The 18146-nt window shown below is 45.7% G+C and overlaps 1 protein-coding gene and 1 long non-coding RNA gene across 5 annotated transcripts in view; one reads left to right on the top strand and one right to left on the bottom strand.

The window, feature by feature from the left end:
• The window catches only part of LOC116951221 (E3 ubiquitin-protein ligase PDZRN3-like), a 65460-nt gene that overhangs the window by 25379 nt on the left and 21935 nt on the right, over positions 1–18146 (top strand). For all 3 annotated transcript variants that reach the window (XR_012946566.1, XM_032969708.2, XM_032969707.2), the window contains exon 4: positions 13889–13987. Coding sequence is in view for 2 of the 3 variants with exons in the window: in XM_032969708.2 (XP_032825599.1) it covers positions 13889–13987 (99 nt within the window). In the remaining variant the exon portion in view is untranslated. The remainder of the gene's footprint in view (positions 1–13888; positions 13988–18146) is intronic.
• On the bottom strand, positions 312–10043 carry LOC142930613 (uncharacterized). 2 transcript variants are annotated; one of them, XR_012946568.1, is made up of 7 exons: positions 9813–10043; positions 7475–7575; positions 5799–5821; positions 4986–5079; positions 4386–4544; positions 2413–2506; positions 312–841 (listed from the first exon to the last, which is right to left on the bottom strand). It is a non-coding gene; the product is annotated as an uncharacterized LOC142930613 (long non-coding RNA). The 2 variants fall into 2 exon arrangements; XR_012946567.1 differs by lacking the exons at positions 312–841; positions 2413–2506 and having other exon boundaries at positions 3787–4544.

The following is an 18146-nucleotide window of genomic DNA, read 5'->3' as shown; positions in this document are numbered from 1 at the left end:
TGAACCCAAATCTGAACCCAGCAAGCCTGCACCTTAATCGTTTTACGGGCACTGAATGTTTAAAAGGGACTTCTAATGCCATTGATGCGTAAACCAACTGCTAAATTTGCAGTGCATTCAAAGCTAACACGCTTTGTGCAGTGTTGAGTTAAACTAAATATTGACCGAATAATCAATTGAAGTTTAAATGGCATAGGGTCCCACGAAGCATAACAAATGCATTCACAAATTTAGTGTCCGTGCAATTGAGTTTTGCGAGAGAGTTAAAAAAACTGACCCAAAGAAAAGCTCAGACAAACTATTTGGAGCAATTTATATTCATTGCATTATCATTACAAAAAAAATTAATCTGTATATTTGTCGTGCTTTTTTTTGGTTAAATAGTATATATAAAATTGTAATGTTTATTTATTTATTTGTCATAAAACATGCTTTGAAAACGTGTTACATGAGACAAATCCATTAACCGTGCAGAGGAGAGAGAAACATTGGCGTATTTTTTTTTTCTTCAAACAATATTTTGACCAGCTGCATCACTTTAGCGAAACACTATTGCATTTTGTAACAATTTATATTACATGAAAGGGCAGAGTAAAAGAAAAAAAACACATTTATTAATACAATTAATCGTACCAAACTGTATTAAAATTGACGATCCACCAGAAAACCCCCACATTACCTTGTGCTTTAAACATACACAACTTTCACGTCCATCCTGTGTCTGGTCGCAGAAGATTGTCCATTTTTTTCATCCTCTTCTTCTCAAATATGCTTTGCAACTAATTTATTCTAATAAGTGTTTGGGGAACTTAAACTCGGGCACTCGGTGTCATGACGCCGTCTGCGCAAAACAGGTAAAATTCTCGGTGGATTCGAAATAATTTTCTGCACATTGTCGTAACCATCATTCCACACGCATCTGGAGCTTAACCTCAGTGGGTCCCCTCCCCCCCACCGAGTCCCCAAGCGATAAGCATGGCTAATGAGTCATCTCCAGCACCTGAGGACTGTGCTGTGGTGGTTACCTCCGATGCCATATCCTGCCACCAGGCGTGTATCCATTATGAATATTATAATTTGAAAGGAGAGATGTGAAGAAAAATATCGTAGCTAATATTATAGTTTCCTCCACATTGTAAACACACACTTTCCCTCCCCTCCCTCCTGTATTTTGAAGCAAAGAACAAGTTGGGGATGAGACTGAGCATCCACTCGCTGTGCGAATATGTGAAAATGTGGGGATCGGTGGCGCCTGTGGTTAGCACACTGCACTACTGAACCTGGCGACCAAAGTTCGATTCCCGCTCACAACCAACACCAGTGACGATTATCTGAATTGGTCGCGAGCCTCCCTTAGGTCGACTTAGCCTCACATTAGTACCTGGTGCTCTATATAAATATTACCACTATTGAGATAAAGGTGGCCAGGCATGGTGCTGGTCACCCACCCCCTCGTGTGCCTTGAGATGAGAGGACTAATATTATCTACACATTCCATGTTATTGTCAACTCATGGACACACGACAGCATGGCCCGATTTAAAAAATATTTTTAATGAAACATAGATGTACATAGTGTTCATCTACGAATCTTCTGCATTTCAATCAAAATTATTGTAAGTCATTGCATGCTGCATGCACATGATGATTGCTAAACATGCCCCACATGACACGGATAATCATGTGTGTGTAGAGACAGCCCTGTTCATTTGAATATGCGTCGTCTACATCTTGCGAGACGAGTTTAACAATCATCGGGCATGTGTAACATGTAACGATGCAACATTGTTTTAAGCCATCGAAGACTATATAAACCATGGAAAAGCATGAAGTATAGGACTGCGGTTGAGAAGAGTCATGCACCGCGTCAGCTTCATTGCTTGACTGATGGCGAGACGTTAACTAGCTCGCCTGGTGTACAGGAGGTTGTGGGTTCGACCCCGACCCTGACGCCTGCATGTTTGGAGTTTGCATGTTCCCCAGGTCCTCCGGTTTTCTCTCCCCACATTTAGAATCAACATAACACGAGTAATTTCTCCACGTTATAAGCCACTTCATGGAGCTATTATTTGTGGCCACGTCGCTTCTGAAAAAAAGAGCTATATAGCTCAGTGGGCCCTTACCTGGTAAAATAAAAATAGTAAATAGTAGTATAATGACGGGAGTTTAACACAAACGCTGAAGTGGAGTAATGGTGAGCACACTGGACTGGGGATCCAGAGATCACCAGTTCAATATCAATTTCTCGGCATGGCAGTTGAAACAATGGTGCGAGGCTCTGAAATCCCCTCCAACTCTGTCCACCCAGCGTTACGAACTGGTACGTCACAATTAGCCGATCAGCAGGTTCACGTATCGTGGGGCTGTCTGGAAGAGTAGCCCAAGTAGCGTAGTTAAGAGTATGCGAAATTACCTTTTGAGGGGCTCATTAGAACTCCCTTGAGTGCAGGCCCTTCTGCCAGCGGTGGCGTGAGCGAGACATTGCAGGGCTGCGCCTTCGCCTTTACCTTTGGCAACACAAAAAGCCAACGTGGTTTTGTTGAACTCCATCCCACGGAGCCGTGTACCAGCTCACAAACAGCTGACTAAGGAGAAGCTGATAGCAAGAAAAATGGAAAAATGTTAAGGGAGGAAGGGGAGAGCTCACATTCCTGGTGCCCCCACACACACACAACCCACGGCTATGGCGAAAACTGCAGTTTTGCCGCAGTCATTGATTTCTCTGAGCCTTCAGAGACAAGCAGCCAAAGATGAACGCAACAACAACAACAACAAAAACCCATCCGGGCTGTTTGTGTGAATGTGTGGGCAACACTCTCATCCCCCCCACTGTAGGGTATGATTTAATTATTTCTTTACGTTCTTCTCAGCTGCCACTTTCGCTGAGCAACTCGCCCACCGCCGTGGGTCGCCGTTAGCCGAGGCGAATATTTGATAACGCAACCTTTGACTTAATATTTGTTCACACCAATGGGTGTGAAAATAGAAATGGGTAAGCGAAGGAATAATATGTTATGGCTTAATTAAATGGGGGAGGTGGGGGGGCGGTCACAATACATCTGGACCAGCATGTGCATTGTCAATTTTGTAGATACGCAACACACAGGCGATTTTGCACAACACCTAATAGGAAGGCCTCTGGGCGAGAATGAGTAAAGTGCGGGATTTAAACGGAATGGAGAGCTGCGTGCGTGGAAACATCGCACCGAGACAAGAGGGGAATGCACGGATCGGACAACGGACGCGAATTCAACATCATATTGGCCGACAAAAGTCGGGTGGGTTTGAAGCGGGGGACCACGCGGCTCGAAGGGATTGATGGTCAATGGTCAACACTTGCAACGGCAGAGGCAGCCAAAAAACAAGAGGCCACGTGGTCCGAGAGGACGGCCACCACAGAGGCGGACGAATGAGGTCTGCTCCTGCGCTTACCTGGCCAGATGAAACTCATCATCAACAACATCGCCACCATCATCAGCCACGATCAAGCCACTGGCGGATGGAGGCCTCGCTAAGCCACTCCTGCCACCCCTCACGACTCTTGAACGTACCACATCCACCCAGCAACTGCACTGGGAGCTGATTCCATCGCTCAACCTGTTCTAGTGGAAGACCTTTTCCTAAAGTGGACGGAACTAATAATAATACTGGTCTGCATCAGGCCGAACTTAGATTTCATTGAGACGTTTTAACAAAATACAAATCGTATTTCAAACACTGAAAATGCACGTTGTCGTATTCGTTTTAGGTGCGCTAGAATATTTTATTCACATTTATATGAGCTCTCTTTGCATAAAAAAACAGACCTGTCCTTGCTTTCAAGCCGAGACAAATAAAACTCATTTGAGACTTTTGCTTTTTTATATAAAGGGCACGACTCACAACACATACCTGTTACAACCACCCTTTAGACCCTCATATTCATTGACAGCCTCTCCGAATCTATTAGAATGTTAATTGGGCCCCGGAATCTATCACCACGTTCATTGTGTTAATGCAGGTTTTGCAAACTTAGTTGTAACAGGACTAACAATAATGCAATATTCCATCAACATTGTGTAATATCACTCTCTATACGGATGCGGTAATACATGTTCGATTATTTAAAATAAATTGTCTGTAATAGCTGCTAATAAGTGAAGATTATTAAGCCAATTTGAAGTCATTAGAAATTGTTTTTAAATATAATTATCATCAAACCCCATGGTGTAAACTGGCTTCTCCAACTCTCAGTATCCAATCGATCTCTCTGGCCACTATGTTCATCAACAAGAAGAGCCACTGCCCAACAACCATGATATATTTATGTGTCAAGGCCACGGCCACGTTTGGTGAACGTGTCGAGTTTTTTTTGGGTTTAGCGACAACAAAGGAGCTACTGCTTACAGCCTCATTCATCCAGCAGGATCACAGCAGATGGCTCGTTCTTCTGCCCCCATGTGCCACACAATGCACCTCGAACGACGGGCTGAGGAGGATGTCGGAATGGTGAGGGACGAACCAGTACCATCGTCCACGAGGATCTGTGCGCCCTTATCCTGTGAACTGAAGCCATTCCAGACAACCAACGAGGCCGGTGTGAGCAACATGAATCTCCCAAAAACAGGTTTTGCTCTACTCGTACACGTGAGCTATCTCAATCCTAGCGTGATTTGCATAACAAAAACAATTCTGAGGAATTTGGGACTCGTGAACCACCAGACACTTGATCCGAACATTTCAACAGTTTCTGTTATACGTTCTTTAATCCTACAGTAGTCTGCTGCATGTGCAGCGAACGTCACGTATGTTTGTGTCTGGATGTATCCAGAGTAGCGGTGAGTGCAGCGGTTAGCGCGCTGCGCTACGGCCAACAGCACGAACGATTACCTTAACCAGTCCTGAGCCTCCCCTAGGTCTACTCAGCCTCAAATAAGTGCCCTGTGCGGTGTGTAAATATCGCCATGAGGGAGGCAAAGGTGGCCGGGCGTGGTGCTGGCCACCCACCCTGTCGTGTGCCGTGCCGGCCGTCGTAGGTGCTCGCTAACAGCGCTTGCCCGAACAGTTTCTTAAGGGGCCGTCCATTAATGACGTCAAGCAGCTGGGGGGGGGGGGACAGATTTTTGTGACGAGGGGTGGGGGAGAGTTTGAGAAATGTGACGTCACATCAAGATGCGCAACTTTAAATCAATATAGAATTATTATAACTACACTCCTACAACATCAGAGTGCAGCGCCACATTAAATACGCACTACAATGACAATAGTTTAAAGCGATTTGAAGCATGTTTAAATTTCAAAATGGAAGTATGTTTTTTTTTGGGGGGGGGGGCAGAGCTTTGTGACGTCATATTTGAGGGGGGGGGTCTGACTTTTTGTGACGCCGTGTGACGAGGGGGGGGGTCAAAAATCGTACAACATTTATGGACGGCCCCTTAGGCTATCCACAGTGATAAAAACTAAAATCTCTCCCAGCCAACTGCAAAACTATACTACCGTGTTAACAACGTATATAAGTTAGACAATACCACCACTTCACATGTCTGTTCTTTGACGAAAATATATATATATTTTGTCAACTATTTAGCAGTTTCAACATTCAGGGTCTGATTAAGAGAGTTGGGTTTGCTTGAACCAATGCTTACAACTGCCGGATTTTTGTAGGCAAGGATCTTCTCTGTTAAATATGGGTTCTAGTTCAACGTCAACCTATCAAAAACGAAAGACAAAATAATCATATTCGCCAAAATAATTCTGACAAAATGAAATTATTTTACAAGGCAATCCCCCCTTCTACAGCCTCGCCAATGCTCCGCTCACCATTGTGGAGATCTCGCGATATCCTGCACCTCGAGAGGGTCGGGAGATAACACAAAGTGAGGAATACAACAATGAGATAAGATGGCGGGAAACACGTTGAGATAAGGACTATAATGGCCAGATAAAAGATTAAATGTGTGTATCCACACAGGCTGAGAAACAAAAAATTGTCCCGCACAATTAAATTAGATGTTTTTTTCCGCTTGTTTACTTCATCCCGTGACCGAAACCACTGCATTATAACGAGCGTTAAAATTCCACTTACTAAAAATAAATAGCGCACAGATAAGCGAGCGCCAGTCTCCTCGGCAACGTGCGGGTGAAATTCATCCCCCACGCGTGCCACTGCCGCACTTGAAAAGAGACTTTAAGATCCTCGTTGCATCTGCATATCTTGATGGGCAACATTCGCAACTACAATGGTACTGAGCCCGAGAGCATCACTTAAATATACTTGGAATGACTCATTTCACTACATCTAGCCAGCGTCATCATCATTATCCAAACTAACATTTAAACTGTTTTCTTTTTTATTTTACCAGGTAAGGCTGACTGACCTATATATCGTACAGCTATTTTTCAACAGCGACAAGTGATAGATCAATGAAGTGGCTCATCATGATCGTCAACAATGTTTAGCCACTACTGGATAAAGACCTCGCCACACTTTCGCCATCCCTCATGCTACCACGATGCCACAATCCAGACCATTTCCTCACGTGCGAGCTAATCTCGCAACTCCATCTCTTCTCGAGCACGCTGCCTCCTTTGGCTGGCATTCCATGGCCAGCCTCATCCCTTGTAAGCGGCGACGCGTCCGGGCTTTAACGGTCATTGGGATGTCCCCGATTTGTGATCGTTCCCCCGTACCACGTGTTCCCCTCTACGTACGTCAGTGCAGAGGTAGACGGGAGAGCGCAAGGTACTCTGAATAGGTTGTTAGGCGAGCCGCGCCCACCGGTACATGAGGACCCAGTTGTTAGAGTTCCGTGTGAGCACTTGCCTCTGAACCTCAATGCGAGAAAACCTAAGTGCGCTACGCATCCTAGTGAGTGTATGCCCACCACTGTGCGCACCTGCATCCATCGCGAGCGACGGCGAAGCGTTCACGTCGCCCGATGACTGCGGTGGCTCGTGCCTGTGATCCGGCACCGAAGCGGACCAAGGGGCTTGGTGGATCACGCAACATTTGTGAGACTCTCCGCTTCACTGGGCTGCTAGGTTGGCCGTGAAATACGAGGGCTGCAAATGGATTCTTCGAAATGCGGGATTTCTTGTTGTTGTTGTTATCTTTGTGTGCTCTGGTTTCTACGCAAAGGTACCTCCAGTGTCCTCCCACGTGCCAAACAGCCAAATGCAAGACCCTCCTCAAGGAGAGGCCACCCGACACTGTTATCCTTACACAATGTAATGGCACGTGCAACAATGAACTGACGCTGCTCATTTTGTGTTATACAATAAAGACCAAATGTATAGAAAAACACCGAGCACGGGGCCCAAAGGCTCCAATCGCCAAACAACCAGCAATAAACAGCACCAAATTTATAACAGATACGAGTTGACGCTTTTCTTGAATGGAAATGAGACGATGGGAGGGGAATTGCAAGTGTCGAGTGGCAGTAAAAATGGATAACATCATCACAGTGTGCGGTGAGGTAAAATGTGGATTCTCCCACCTCTTCCAATATATTTGGCCAGTGTGGAAGAGTAGGCCAATCATCCCCGCCAAAACACCATCCAGTGCACCATCTCTCTTGTGATTTCTCTTGTGGAGGCCCTGACACCAGCAACAGTGGTATGAGTGAGCAATTTCATGGCTGCACTTATACGTTCGTGTATTGTCGAGAGGCTCAACTTCAAATGATCCGTATTCAAACGTACGAAGCTAATATTGCCACCGATGTAAGTAAAAAAAACATAAATCGGGAAAGCATAAACCACATAGCAGCTACCTTTGTTACAATTACATCTCATTGCAGGCATTCGGAGGGAATTGTGCGTTGATGAGTTCACAATTGTTCCTGATATCGTACGGAGGCAGCCATTGACGAGAAAGATTAATATAGTCTGTGTTGGAGACCTGGGTTTGCTCCTATTCGCTCCCCCCCCCCCCCCCCCCCCCTGACTCCACGGACTCGCCTCTCTCTCTCTCTCTCTGTCCATGCATTGTAAAGCAGCTCTGTGCCGTGACCTCGTGCCTCATGATTAATGGGCCTGCCTGCCTTTGTGCGGCAGTGGGGAGGCAGGCAGGAGCCAGGAGCTCGGCAGAGAGACTGCCCAAGGTCTCAAAGAGCTTCGCACGTGGCGCGCACGGAGCCACGCGGGTTGTCCATGTCGTGTCCGGATGGATGTTTTTTTTTTAAATGAAATCAATTAAAATCATCGATGAGTTCTGTGGGGTGCCGTTGAGCACAGTGTGAAGGAGGTAATGGAGCAGTTCAATTGTTCGGGAAAGTCTCCAGTGATATTAGTTGTTACCAGCAGCGGGGGGGGAGGGGGGGCGTCCTGTATTTGTTTGGTAATTATTAATTTTTCTAAATAAGCCGCTTTAGCTGTGAACATTTCAAGTGAATCTCTATTTTACTTGTTATTATTGTTATCATATTGCTGCCTCTAAGAGGGATGTTGGTCTTCGTGGCGAAGCCTGCCCCCACCTCGAACGTGCTCACCCTTCCATCCACAGCCCCCCCCCCCCTCAACCACGACCAATGGCCCCAAATGAAACAAGCCCCTGACCCTTGTGATCGGAGGAGTGGGCGGGGGCATAGGGCGGGGCCTGCAGCAGAATGGGGCGTGTCACACACGGCCCTGTCGATTGAAAGGCTTGTTAAACTTTTACTGCAGCCTTGCACCCCATTGGTTGATGGACAAAGTAGTTGTAGTCTTGAATTGAAGCTTTCGCGACTTTGCCGCAAGAACCAGAGAGTATGAAGTAGTTGTACGTATGTGCCCGTGCTTAATTGGTGTTTTCGATTATTTACCTGCTAAGAAAAAGTACCTGCCATGTTTCGCACCTCCCCCCCCACCCCCCCTTTAGAGGGTATCTCGTACCTCCAAGGAGTGCGTGTACTCCAGGTTAAGAACCACTGCATTAAAGGTAATCATAAGTGTACGATCAAATACGTGCAGCAGGCAGCATAACTTCAGCGCTGCAGATGTGGCCACAGGGCAAATTTTTTCTTTCTTTTCTTCAAATGCGTGCGTTTATAGAGGTCGCTGGTTCGACCCGATCTTTCAGCAGTTGAAACAACGGGACAGCTTCACGAATTCTCACACCTATGTCCTCCCGGGAGTATAAATGGGTAGCACCACAGCTACCTTGTTCAGTAGATTGCAAGAAGAAGAAAAAAAGGTTTGGCCAGACTGGAAGAGTAGACCAAAACATCCTCTAGATGGACTCTCTAGAGCTCCCTCTAGTGGAGGGCCATCAACCAGCAGCGGCATGAGCAGGCATTTGCAGGGCTACACCTTCATCTATATACATGCGGAGTACTCTATCGTAGCAATGAAACATATTCCTGCGGAGGGAGCTGGTAGGAACGTTGGGTTGCTCGGTCAATGGCCAGGGTCAACGGCGGCACCACGTGGTGTATTCCGCAAATATGCCCGACTGTGAGGGCGGGCACAAGCCGGCGTGAGTAGGTTAAACGTTCAGTTTTATAAGGGCACCACAGGGTGACCAGCCCCTCCCCACTCAGCCCCACCCCTCCCACCCCCCACCCAGCCCCAGCCTCCCCACCCAGACCCTCCCCACCCTCCCCACCCAGCCCCTCCCCACCCTTCCCACCCAGCGCCACCCTCCCCACCCAGCCCCTCCCCACCCTCCCACCCCCCTCCCAGCCCCTCCCTCCCCACCCTCCCCACTCCACCCAGCCCCACCCCTCCCATTTTTGGATGCACGACGGACGGACGGACACAATAATCCCCTGTGGGCTGGTGTAACCATAATAAGTGTACGTAATGCGTAACAATGTGCATACATTGGCACTTTTTTTCTCTCAAGAGAACACTTACGTGTGGCGAATGGGTGGATCAAAGGGGCATTTTCTTTGCAGGCAGGAGGGCCTTGAATTCAAATCCCATCACAGCTCCGCACGCTCATTGAACATAAGATATAAGGATTCATCTCCGTGATCTCCAACCTCTGTGAATGTAGCGGTCACTCTTATTACAGTCCAGTTATAATATGCATGCCCACAATTGTGACCGACTGGTGTGATATCAAGTTTAATTATGTTCCAGAAGTACCACAGATTATCCTTACAGCTATAAAACAAAATCTTTCAAATGTCGGAACCCCCATATATTATGGCCTGGCAGTTGGCTTCACATATCGTGCAGGCTCAGACTATTATTATTATTCGAAATCGCTGTAAGCCATCCGATGAAAGCTTTAAAAAATTGTATGATCCCATCATCAGTGAACCGATGAGTTGCATCCCATGGCATGTGATATTAAAGCCACTTGAAAATAGGAAAAGCTTGATACCAGTCACAAGTAGACTACATGTACAATAATTCCTCGTTTAAAACGTGGTAGATGCGTTCGTGAAAAAAAAAAGTGCCGCATTATGTGAAATCGCGTACATAGAACTACCATATATTTTCGCTACGTGGTAGGAATAAATAATGTCAATTCGAATCACATTTGCACGATGAACTCAGCCTGCAATTTGTCTTCTAGCGGGACAAAGCTCTGAGATGAGAGGACGCTGCCGCTACGTACTTATCGTCCCGCGTACTGTATCGTCCCGCGTACTGTATCCTTCCGCGGACTGATTCCTACAGCTCAGCCGTGCTGCTCAGGAAAGTAGTTTGTCGTCGACCGCTCAGAAACGAGGGGGGGAGGGGAGGGGGGGAAGGCACGTTCCCGAATTGTGCAAAAAAATTGCCAAATTGAAGAACTGTGTTAAGGCGACAACGCGTTTTGTGAACATGCTTCAAGCAATGACGTGCCGCGTCGATGCATATGTGTGTGTGTGTTGTTGGATTATTCCTGAGAGTCAGAAAAATTGGAGTTTGATATGAGATGTCAGATGATCCGAAAATGTCTTTGTTTTGGATTGATCCATAACGTGACGTCACAATAGGTGACATCACTTCCGTGATGTCACATCCACAATTATCCTGTCAAAATAAGGGGATCATATGTGGATGTGACATCACTTCCGTGATGTCACAACCACAATTATCCTGTCAAAATAAGGGGATCATATGGCATGGGTAATGTCACCTTTTTTTCATACAAAAGACACAAAAAAATTACATAATGTAAATGATCTGAAAATCCTAGAAAATTATTACGAGATCCTAACAGTCCTTAAAACATACTCTTTGTCTTTTTTTCCGGTAAAGTCACGTAGGTAAAATAAAAATAAAATAATATAATAAAATAAACTAACTAAATGAAATAACGACGTTTCGGAGGCAACACAAGCTTCCGTCTTCAGGTGGAATAGTCACAGCAAGATAGCTGCATCAAGTGAGCGGCTCTGAGACACCCGAGCTTATGTACAGGTTAAGGGGGGGGGGGGGGGGGAGGAGCCAGGCCGGGGATGACGATGAGGTGCGGGGCTGAGTTAATCCGTCTTTTGTTATGCTGAGGGTTCGGGGGATGCGGTGGTTCACTGCACGAGGGCAATGGAAAAAAAGGGGGGAAACAAGGTTGTGCACTTATAGGGGAGCTAAAGTTTTGACTTGGTTTATGACATCTTTCCAGTGGTTGCTTAATTTAAAACCATCCTCTCGGTTGAAGTTGTGTCTATGTTTGTATATCTGGATGGCTTCATGGACAAATCTTTGGTAACCGGGAGGTTTGCATAGTACTTTGGTATCGGAGAAAACAATGTCATGAGAACCCGCTGTGTTGAAACAATGATCAGCTACGGCCGAAGAATTCGTTCTGCCGTGTTTCAAATCTGATTTGTGCTCGCGAATTCGGTCAGAAATATGTCGTTTCGTTTTCCCGATATAGCAGTCACCGCAGATACAACTCAATTTGTAAACACCGGGGTACTGTAAGTCAGGAATGACGTCCTTTACGGATGGGATCAGATCACGGATTTTGTGTACTGCATTGAACCGAACCTGGATCTTGTATTTGTTTAGAATTTTGGAAATCTTTTTGGTAACGCCTGCTATGTATGGCAGTGTGATGATTTTGATCAGAGTATCAAGTGGTTGTTTCTGTATGGTGGGAGAAACAGCTTGGTGGATGATACGGTCAGAGTAACCGTTCATCTTGAGGGCTAGATGTACATGTTTCAATTCACTGGTCAGGTGGTGTTGGTCAGAAATGCAATGAGCTCTATGGTATAATGTTTTGATCAGATAATTCTTCTGAGCCGGTGGTGGTGGGAATCAGGCTTCAAGTAGGAATCTGTGTGGGTGGACTTCCTGTAAACAGACTGTCCCAAGGAGCCATCAGTCCTCCTCTCAAACAGAACATCCAAGAATGGCAGCTTGCCATCTTTCTCCACTTCCATGGTGAATGTGATGGATGGGTGTCTGGAATTGATGTGGTCTTTGGAAATGGTTCAAAGCCGGGAGGCCATGTGGCCAAATGACGAAAGTGTCATCCACATATCTCTTCCACAGGGAAGGACGAAGGGTGGATGTCTGGATGGCGTCTGATTCAAATTTCTCCGGCTATTACTGGTGACAAGGGGGAACCCATAGGGGGACCCTCATTGTGTTTGTAGAAGGTACTTGTTTGTATAAGGTCCTTAAAACACCTTTACATCCTAAATATTTGAGTTTGAAACTCATCCGTAATATGTTTATCAAACACAAAATTAGTTGATACTGCATTGGCAATGGTGCACAATGGACAGATCGCAACGAACTAAACACATTTATCAAAATCATTGTGGCCTCAAGAGAAAAAAATACTTATAGGTGACTTTTTGGGCAATAGACCTTCTTCATTGCACATAAATAAAGAAGCCTGGGAGAGAGAGAACATTATATGAGTTGGAGACTGCCCTTTACAACATGGGGCCTGAATTATATACATATATACGTGTGTATAGCTTCATATGAAGTTATATAATTTACTACATAATGTGATTTTTTTTATTAATTTTACGTTTGCACATCTGTTCTGGAGGGTCTACTGCGAGACAGCTCATTTCGAGTGAGACAGGGGCCCTCTTGGAGGCCTTTTTGTATGCAATTCGAGGTACAGACTGTGAATTAAATTCCATGAATACCAATATGTAGTTTAAAAAAAAACTACTTCCGCAGCTTATTAGTACATGTACATACACAGAGGGTGAACGAACAAGTCTTGGCAAACCTTGTTCGAGCTGCACTGCTGACAGTCGCATGCCGAGGGGTTACGTATCACAAAACAGCCAACCTGGAAATGAATTCCGCCTCAAATCGTGTCCATTCAGATCTCATCACGCCACTGAGGATTAGGGAGTAAGATTGCCTTACAATGAGCCATCCATAAATCTTTAACGACGCTCGCCGGTGAAAAACGATTTCAAAACAGGATTGCAGTGGATTATCTGCTCTGGGGGTACGTGCGAGGCGACGTGTCCCCTCCAGTTGTGCCTGGCCTGAACCCACGGTCACTCATTTAAGTCGTAACGCCAGAGAAAACACAAGCACTACACCGGAACGCTTTCCTCGTATTCGTTCTACCATTGAAGCAGCGTTACCACCTTTCTGCATCCACCACCCCCCCCACTCCACGCCCCCCCCCACACCTCATCATTCTGTATCCCCCATGACACAGCCGCTGGAGATTACGAACAACGTCAAGAATATAAATAAATAAGCAGATAAATAGATACATCCAGCGTACAAGGCCCCGCTTACTCCACCTTGTCACGGATTTTCGTGAAAAATGAGACCTCTGTAAATGATGCATATTAAGCTATGGGTGGGTGACACAGGCTGTGGGTGAAGAACTCTACGTGCGTCCACAATTTGCCCTACTTTGTATCGCCTCCCCGCGATGGCCTTACCGGGCCTGGCAATTGATCAGAATAAGGAACGATTTTTTCATTTTTTTTTTCACTTTTAAAATCCCGACCGCGCGCGCGCCATCCATCCAGTGGCTCATTATGTGAATTCCCCAGGAGGTGGCTTTGTACCGGATCTTCAGGCAAGAAAAGCTGGGTCTGACTGTGTGCTACCGCACGGACGAGGAAGAGGACTTGGGAATTTACGTCAGCGAGGTGGGTGGTCGTCACATCAACACTCTCTCGTTTCTTCAGAACTGCTTGTTGTTGCGTTCAGTTTTATGTCCTTCCACCCCGGCACATCCAATTAATGCGGTTGGCTATGTACGGTGCAAAAGAAGTTGAACGTAGTACATACATACGAGAGGTGGCCGGGTGGCTCAGTGGCTCAGAGGTTTAGAGCACGAAGTTGCGACCGATGAGGTCCTGGGTTCCGAATCCAGGCAGCTGCCTGTGATTTAAACCGGGTTCACAAGTGTAGTGACTTGATGGCCCTCGGTTCATCAATGGCGACGGAAACCTCCCCCCCCCCCCCCCCCAAAATAAAAACCCCATCACATTCAGTGTGGTACTTGCACAAAATTTGTCTAAATTAAAATATTGGTTCGACTGTGACGCAGTGAACATTGCTCTCGCGTAGAAGGGTGGGGTGGGCGATTGCTGCCCGCCCCCCACCGCCCGTACCCTACTGTATGGACCAGAGGTTCACGTGAAGGGATTTCAGAGGTAGCTCTGTGACATCAACTTACGTGGGTCATTCTCCACCAAGCAAGACATCCGTCTGGTGGCACGATGCCCATAGAGTGGCGTTTCTCAAACTTGTTTGGCCAGCGGGCCACTCAGCCGATGCAAACATTTCCCACGGACCGCACATCCCTGGTGACAAAACACATCCACTTATTTATAAATACCAGCAATTCAGAATGCATTTTATTACTGGAACATAAAAAAAATAAACACAGCTTCAAGGTGTTTTTTTGGGGGGGAGGCTTGGAGCAGTTTAATGTATGTACTTTACCTAACTTCATTTTGAAATTAAATATCACAAGTAAAACATTTCATTAACCTCCGAAACAAATGACATGCACGTTGGCATTATAATTGTCCGGAACAACCTGCGTTTGCATCACAGCCCCGCGCAGCACCTGGAGGAGCGTGACGGACCACCACCGGTGCTGGTCCAGGTACCGCACTCTGAGACCCGCTCCTCAAGAAGAGCAATCAGAATAAATAAAAAACAATTGCGGGAAATGACAAAGAGGAGTGCCAGTGTGGGAGCTGTCCGTGGTACGCTTGTGAACTCCCAATTCCTCGTAGACCTCGCCTCCCACCCCTCTCTCCCCCACCCCCTCCCCACGCACAATATCGCACAACTCAAACTTTAAAAGGGCAGCCAATAGTGTCCATTCACACTCAGATGTAAAATCAATGGGCAAATTAATGTACTGACGCTGTACGTGGGATACCAATTGATTTGAAATTGGGGCACGGTCAAACATTTTCAAGCAGGGACACATTAAACCACGTGTGTTAAGATTTTAGTATTTTCCAATTGATGAAAGTTGTAACAATTGTGTTAAGTTTTAGATTAACAGTGTGAATAAAACGGTACTATTGAGACAAACATTGTGTTTCTTGAACACCGACCAATGGGATGATAAAATGAGACACAATAAGACGAACTTCTTCAATCGTGAACCTGAATCGTGGCAGCTCATTGAATTTCTGGTGATTTATTGTTACACGCCTAGTTTCCAGTGGCAATTTTTTTCCATATATATGCAGAATTAGAATTATGTTGATGTATATTTTTATCAGTATGGCTAGACATTCTTAACACTCACTCAATCAAACACACACTACTTGAATATTAAAGTACAAATTAGACTTCGTTAGACTTTGCCGAGTGTCTTGTTCTCAAAACGTTTGGACCACCTCCTGTGCATTACAACGCCGACACCAATATTTCATCCCAAACGAGCGCATGAGGCGCCACGTGAGCTAACTGGCTGACGTGGATAATAAAGACGGTTGGTTTGTCTGCGAGGACACACATTGAAGATCATTGTCGTTCATCGCGAGAGGGGGGTAGCGTTCGCAACAAAAAAAATATTAAAAAATTAATCAGCGACGCAGCAAATTGCATTCGAGCATTTGAAATCAACGTGTCAGAGACGCAGTACGAGACAACTGGATGGCCGTGCGTGTTCGTTTTACGATCCCTTTGTGTTTTTGTTTGGTTCGGCTATGCCTTACGATCGCGAACACTCACCTGGAAATTGAGTGGGCGGACGCCTTGTCCATGCAACGTAAGTGCCACCGTGTGTGCACTTGCCCGTGACATACAGCGTTGCATCCGTGTGCTTCGCTGGAGCCAACGGTTAGCGATGTCACATAAATCATGCAAATGTCTCATTAAGGCAATTCAATACCAGCCAGACACCATCCACTCAAGGCATGTAACTAAACCTCCACTAGCTGGGAGCGTCCACACGTGTAATTGTGATGGGTTTTTTTTGTGTGTTAATGGCAGCATTGGCTGTATTTATATACGTAGCCCTATCTCTCTCTCTCTATGTGCTACAAAACACGAAAAATGTCGCTTGTTTTTCCGATTTAAAATACATGTTTGAAATAAGATGCTTTTTCAGGCTGATGCGCGGCGGGAAATAAGTCACCGAACTGATATTCAGCCCAAAGCAAGTAGAAACAATAGCAAAAAATAAGCTGCGGCTGGGAATTTTCACAGCCAGAAACAATGCATCACCCGCAAGCCATGAGCAGCCAGCAATATATGCAGAATAGATCTGTGCAATGTTTGCAATCCAAATGTCTCTAACGTTATAAATACAAGCAAATCTCTTTTTTGATAGCATGACAATTTGTTGCCGGCATATTATTTGATACACAGCAACTTTTAAATTAAATACTCCATTGCTTCCTTGCATAATGCCTCAGTGGGCATTTATATGTCTTCAGGGGGCCTCCTAAGACATCTGTGAAATACAAGAGGAGTGCTTCGTGAGCCTAGACTGTAATAAACAACGATTCGCTACCACACTTCCGTGAGTAATTTCAATTGATTACGGAGAGCCTCGATCTACACGAGAACACTTCCAATACATCAGTTGCTTTTCTTTTTTTTCCAAACAAGGGGAAATGGCCGTATTCTCGAACATCAAACACATTGGAAGCAAATTCTTGAGAGCATTCCCACTTATATATTTATATGTTTTACACTACATGAAAATCAATGGCAACAAAGGCGTACTCTTGTCATTAGCGAGGCTCTATATGGGATGTTTATAATGCTCCGACTTTTATTTTTTGCACCACTGCTTTACCAGTTACATTTTTCGGGGGACAGCCAAACGAGTGACGAAAAACACGTTTAATTGGGGTGTAATAAATTACATTATTTACTAATTGGCATATTAGCCACTTAGTACTTAATTGGATATTTGAGTGTCTACTACTAATTTGGATTATGCCATTGCATCCACACTGGAATTTAGCAATTAAATTGATGAGCTTGTTATCCAAACCATACTTTATATAATAGCGCATATATACAAACACTCAATTCATTTATACAACACATATATGCAGTGCATCCACATAACCCTTTGATGTGAATTTTAGTAATACTCTGCTCTTATTTGGAAGCTATTGCATGGGTATATATATAATCCAAAGGCGCAGCCCTGCAATTGCTCATTCACGTCACTGCCAGCAAAAGGGCCTCCACCAGAGGGGACCCGAGAGATACCCCCTCTATAAGGTATTTGGTCTACTCTTCCAGGCTCGCCAGACACATTGGGAATCGTGAGAGTACTCACAAAGACAAAATATCTCCCGTATAGCCTGAACAGACTGTTGGGGCAAGTGCTGTTAGCGAGCACCTATGAAGGCCGGCACTGCACACGAGTGGGTGGGTGGCCAACACCATTGCCGGCCGCCTTTGTCTACCCTGTAGCGATGTTTACACACTGCACCAGGTACTCATTTAAGGCTGAGTCGACCTCGGGGAGCCCCAGAATCGGATCAGATAATCGTCACTAGTGTTGGCCATAAACTGGAATTGAACTCGTGTCGCTAGGTTCATAGCGCAGGGTAGCACTAACCGCTTCACACTCGCAGTTTACCCCGCCACATGCATGCATGCATCCTGCCGATGGGCTGTGCTGTAGCTATTTATGCTGCTGGGTTGACAGATGTGGGAGATTTGATAAACCTGCACAGTTGTTTCATTGCCACTCTGGGAGATCGAATCAAACCGGTGACCTCTAGATTGGAAGCCCAGGGTGCTAACCATTCCGCCGCGTGTTATACGCGTGTGTGTCTACATATATCCAAACAATGCATTACCTGCTCC

Source organism: Petromyzon marinus, chromosome 42, assembly GCF_048934315.1.
Source record: "Petromyzon marinus isolate PM22_M1 ecotype Great Lakes invasive population chromosome 42, UKy_Petmar_22M1.pri1.0, whole genome shotgun sequence".
NCBI classification, from domain to species: domain Eukaryota; kingdom Metazoa; phylum Chordata; class Hyperoartia; order Petromyzontiformes; family Petromyzontidae; genus Petromyzon; species Petromyzon marinus.
This window is presented reverse-complemented; position numbering and strand designations above follow the sequence as displayed.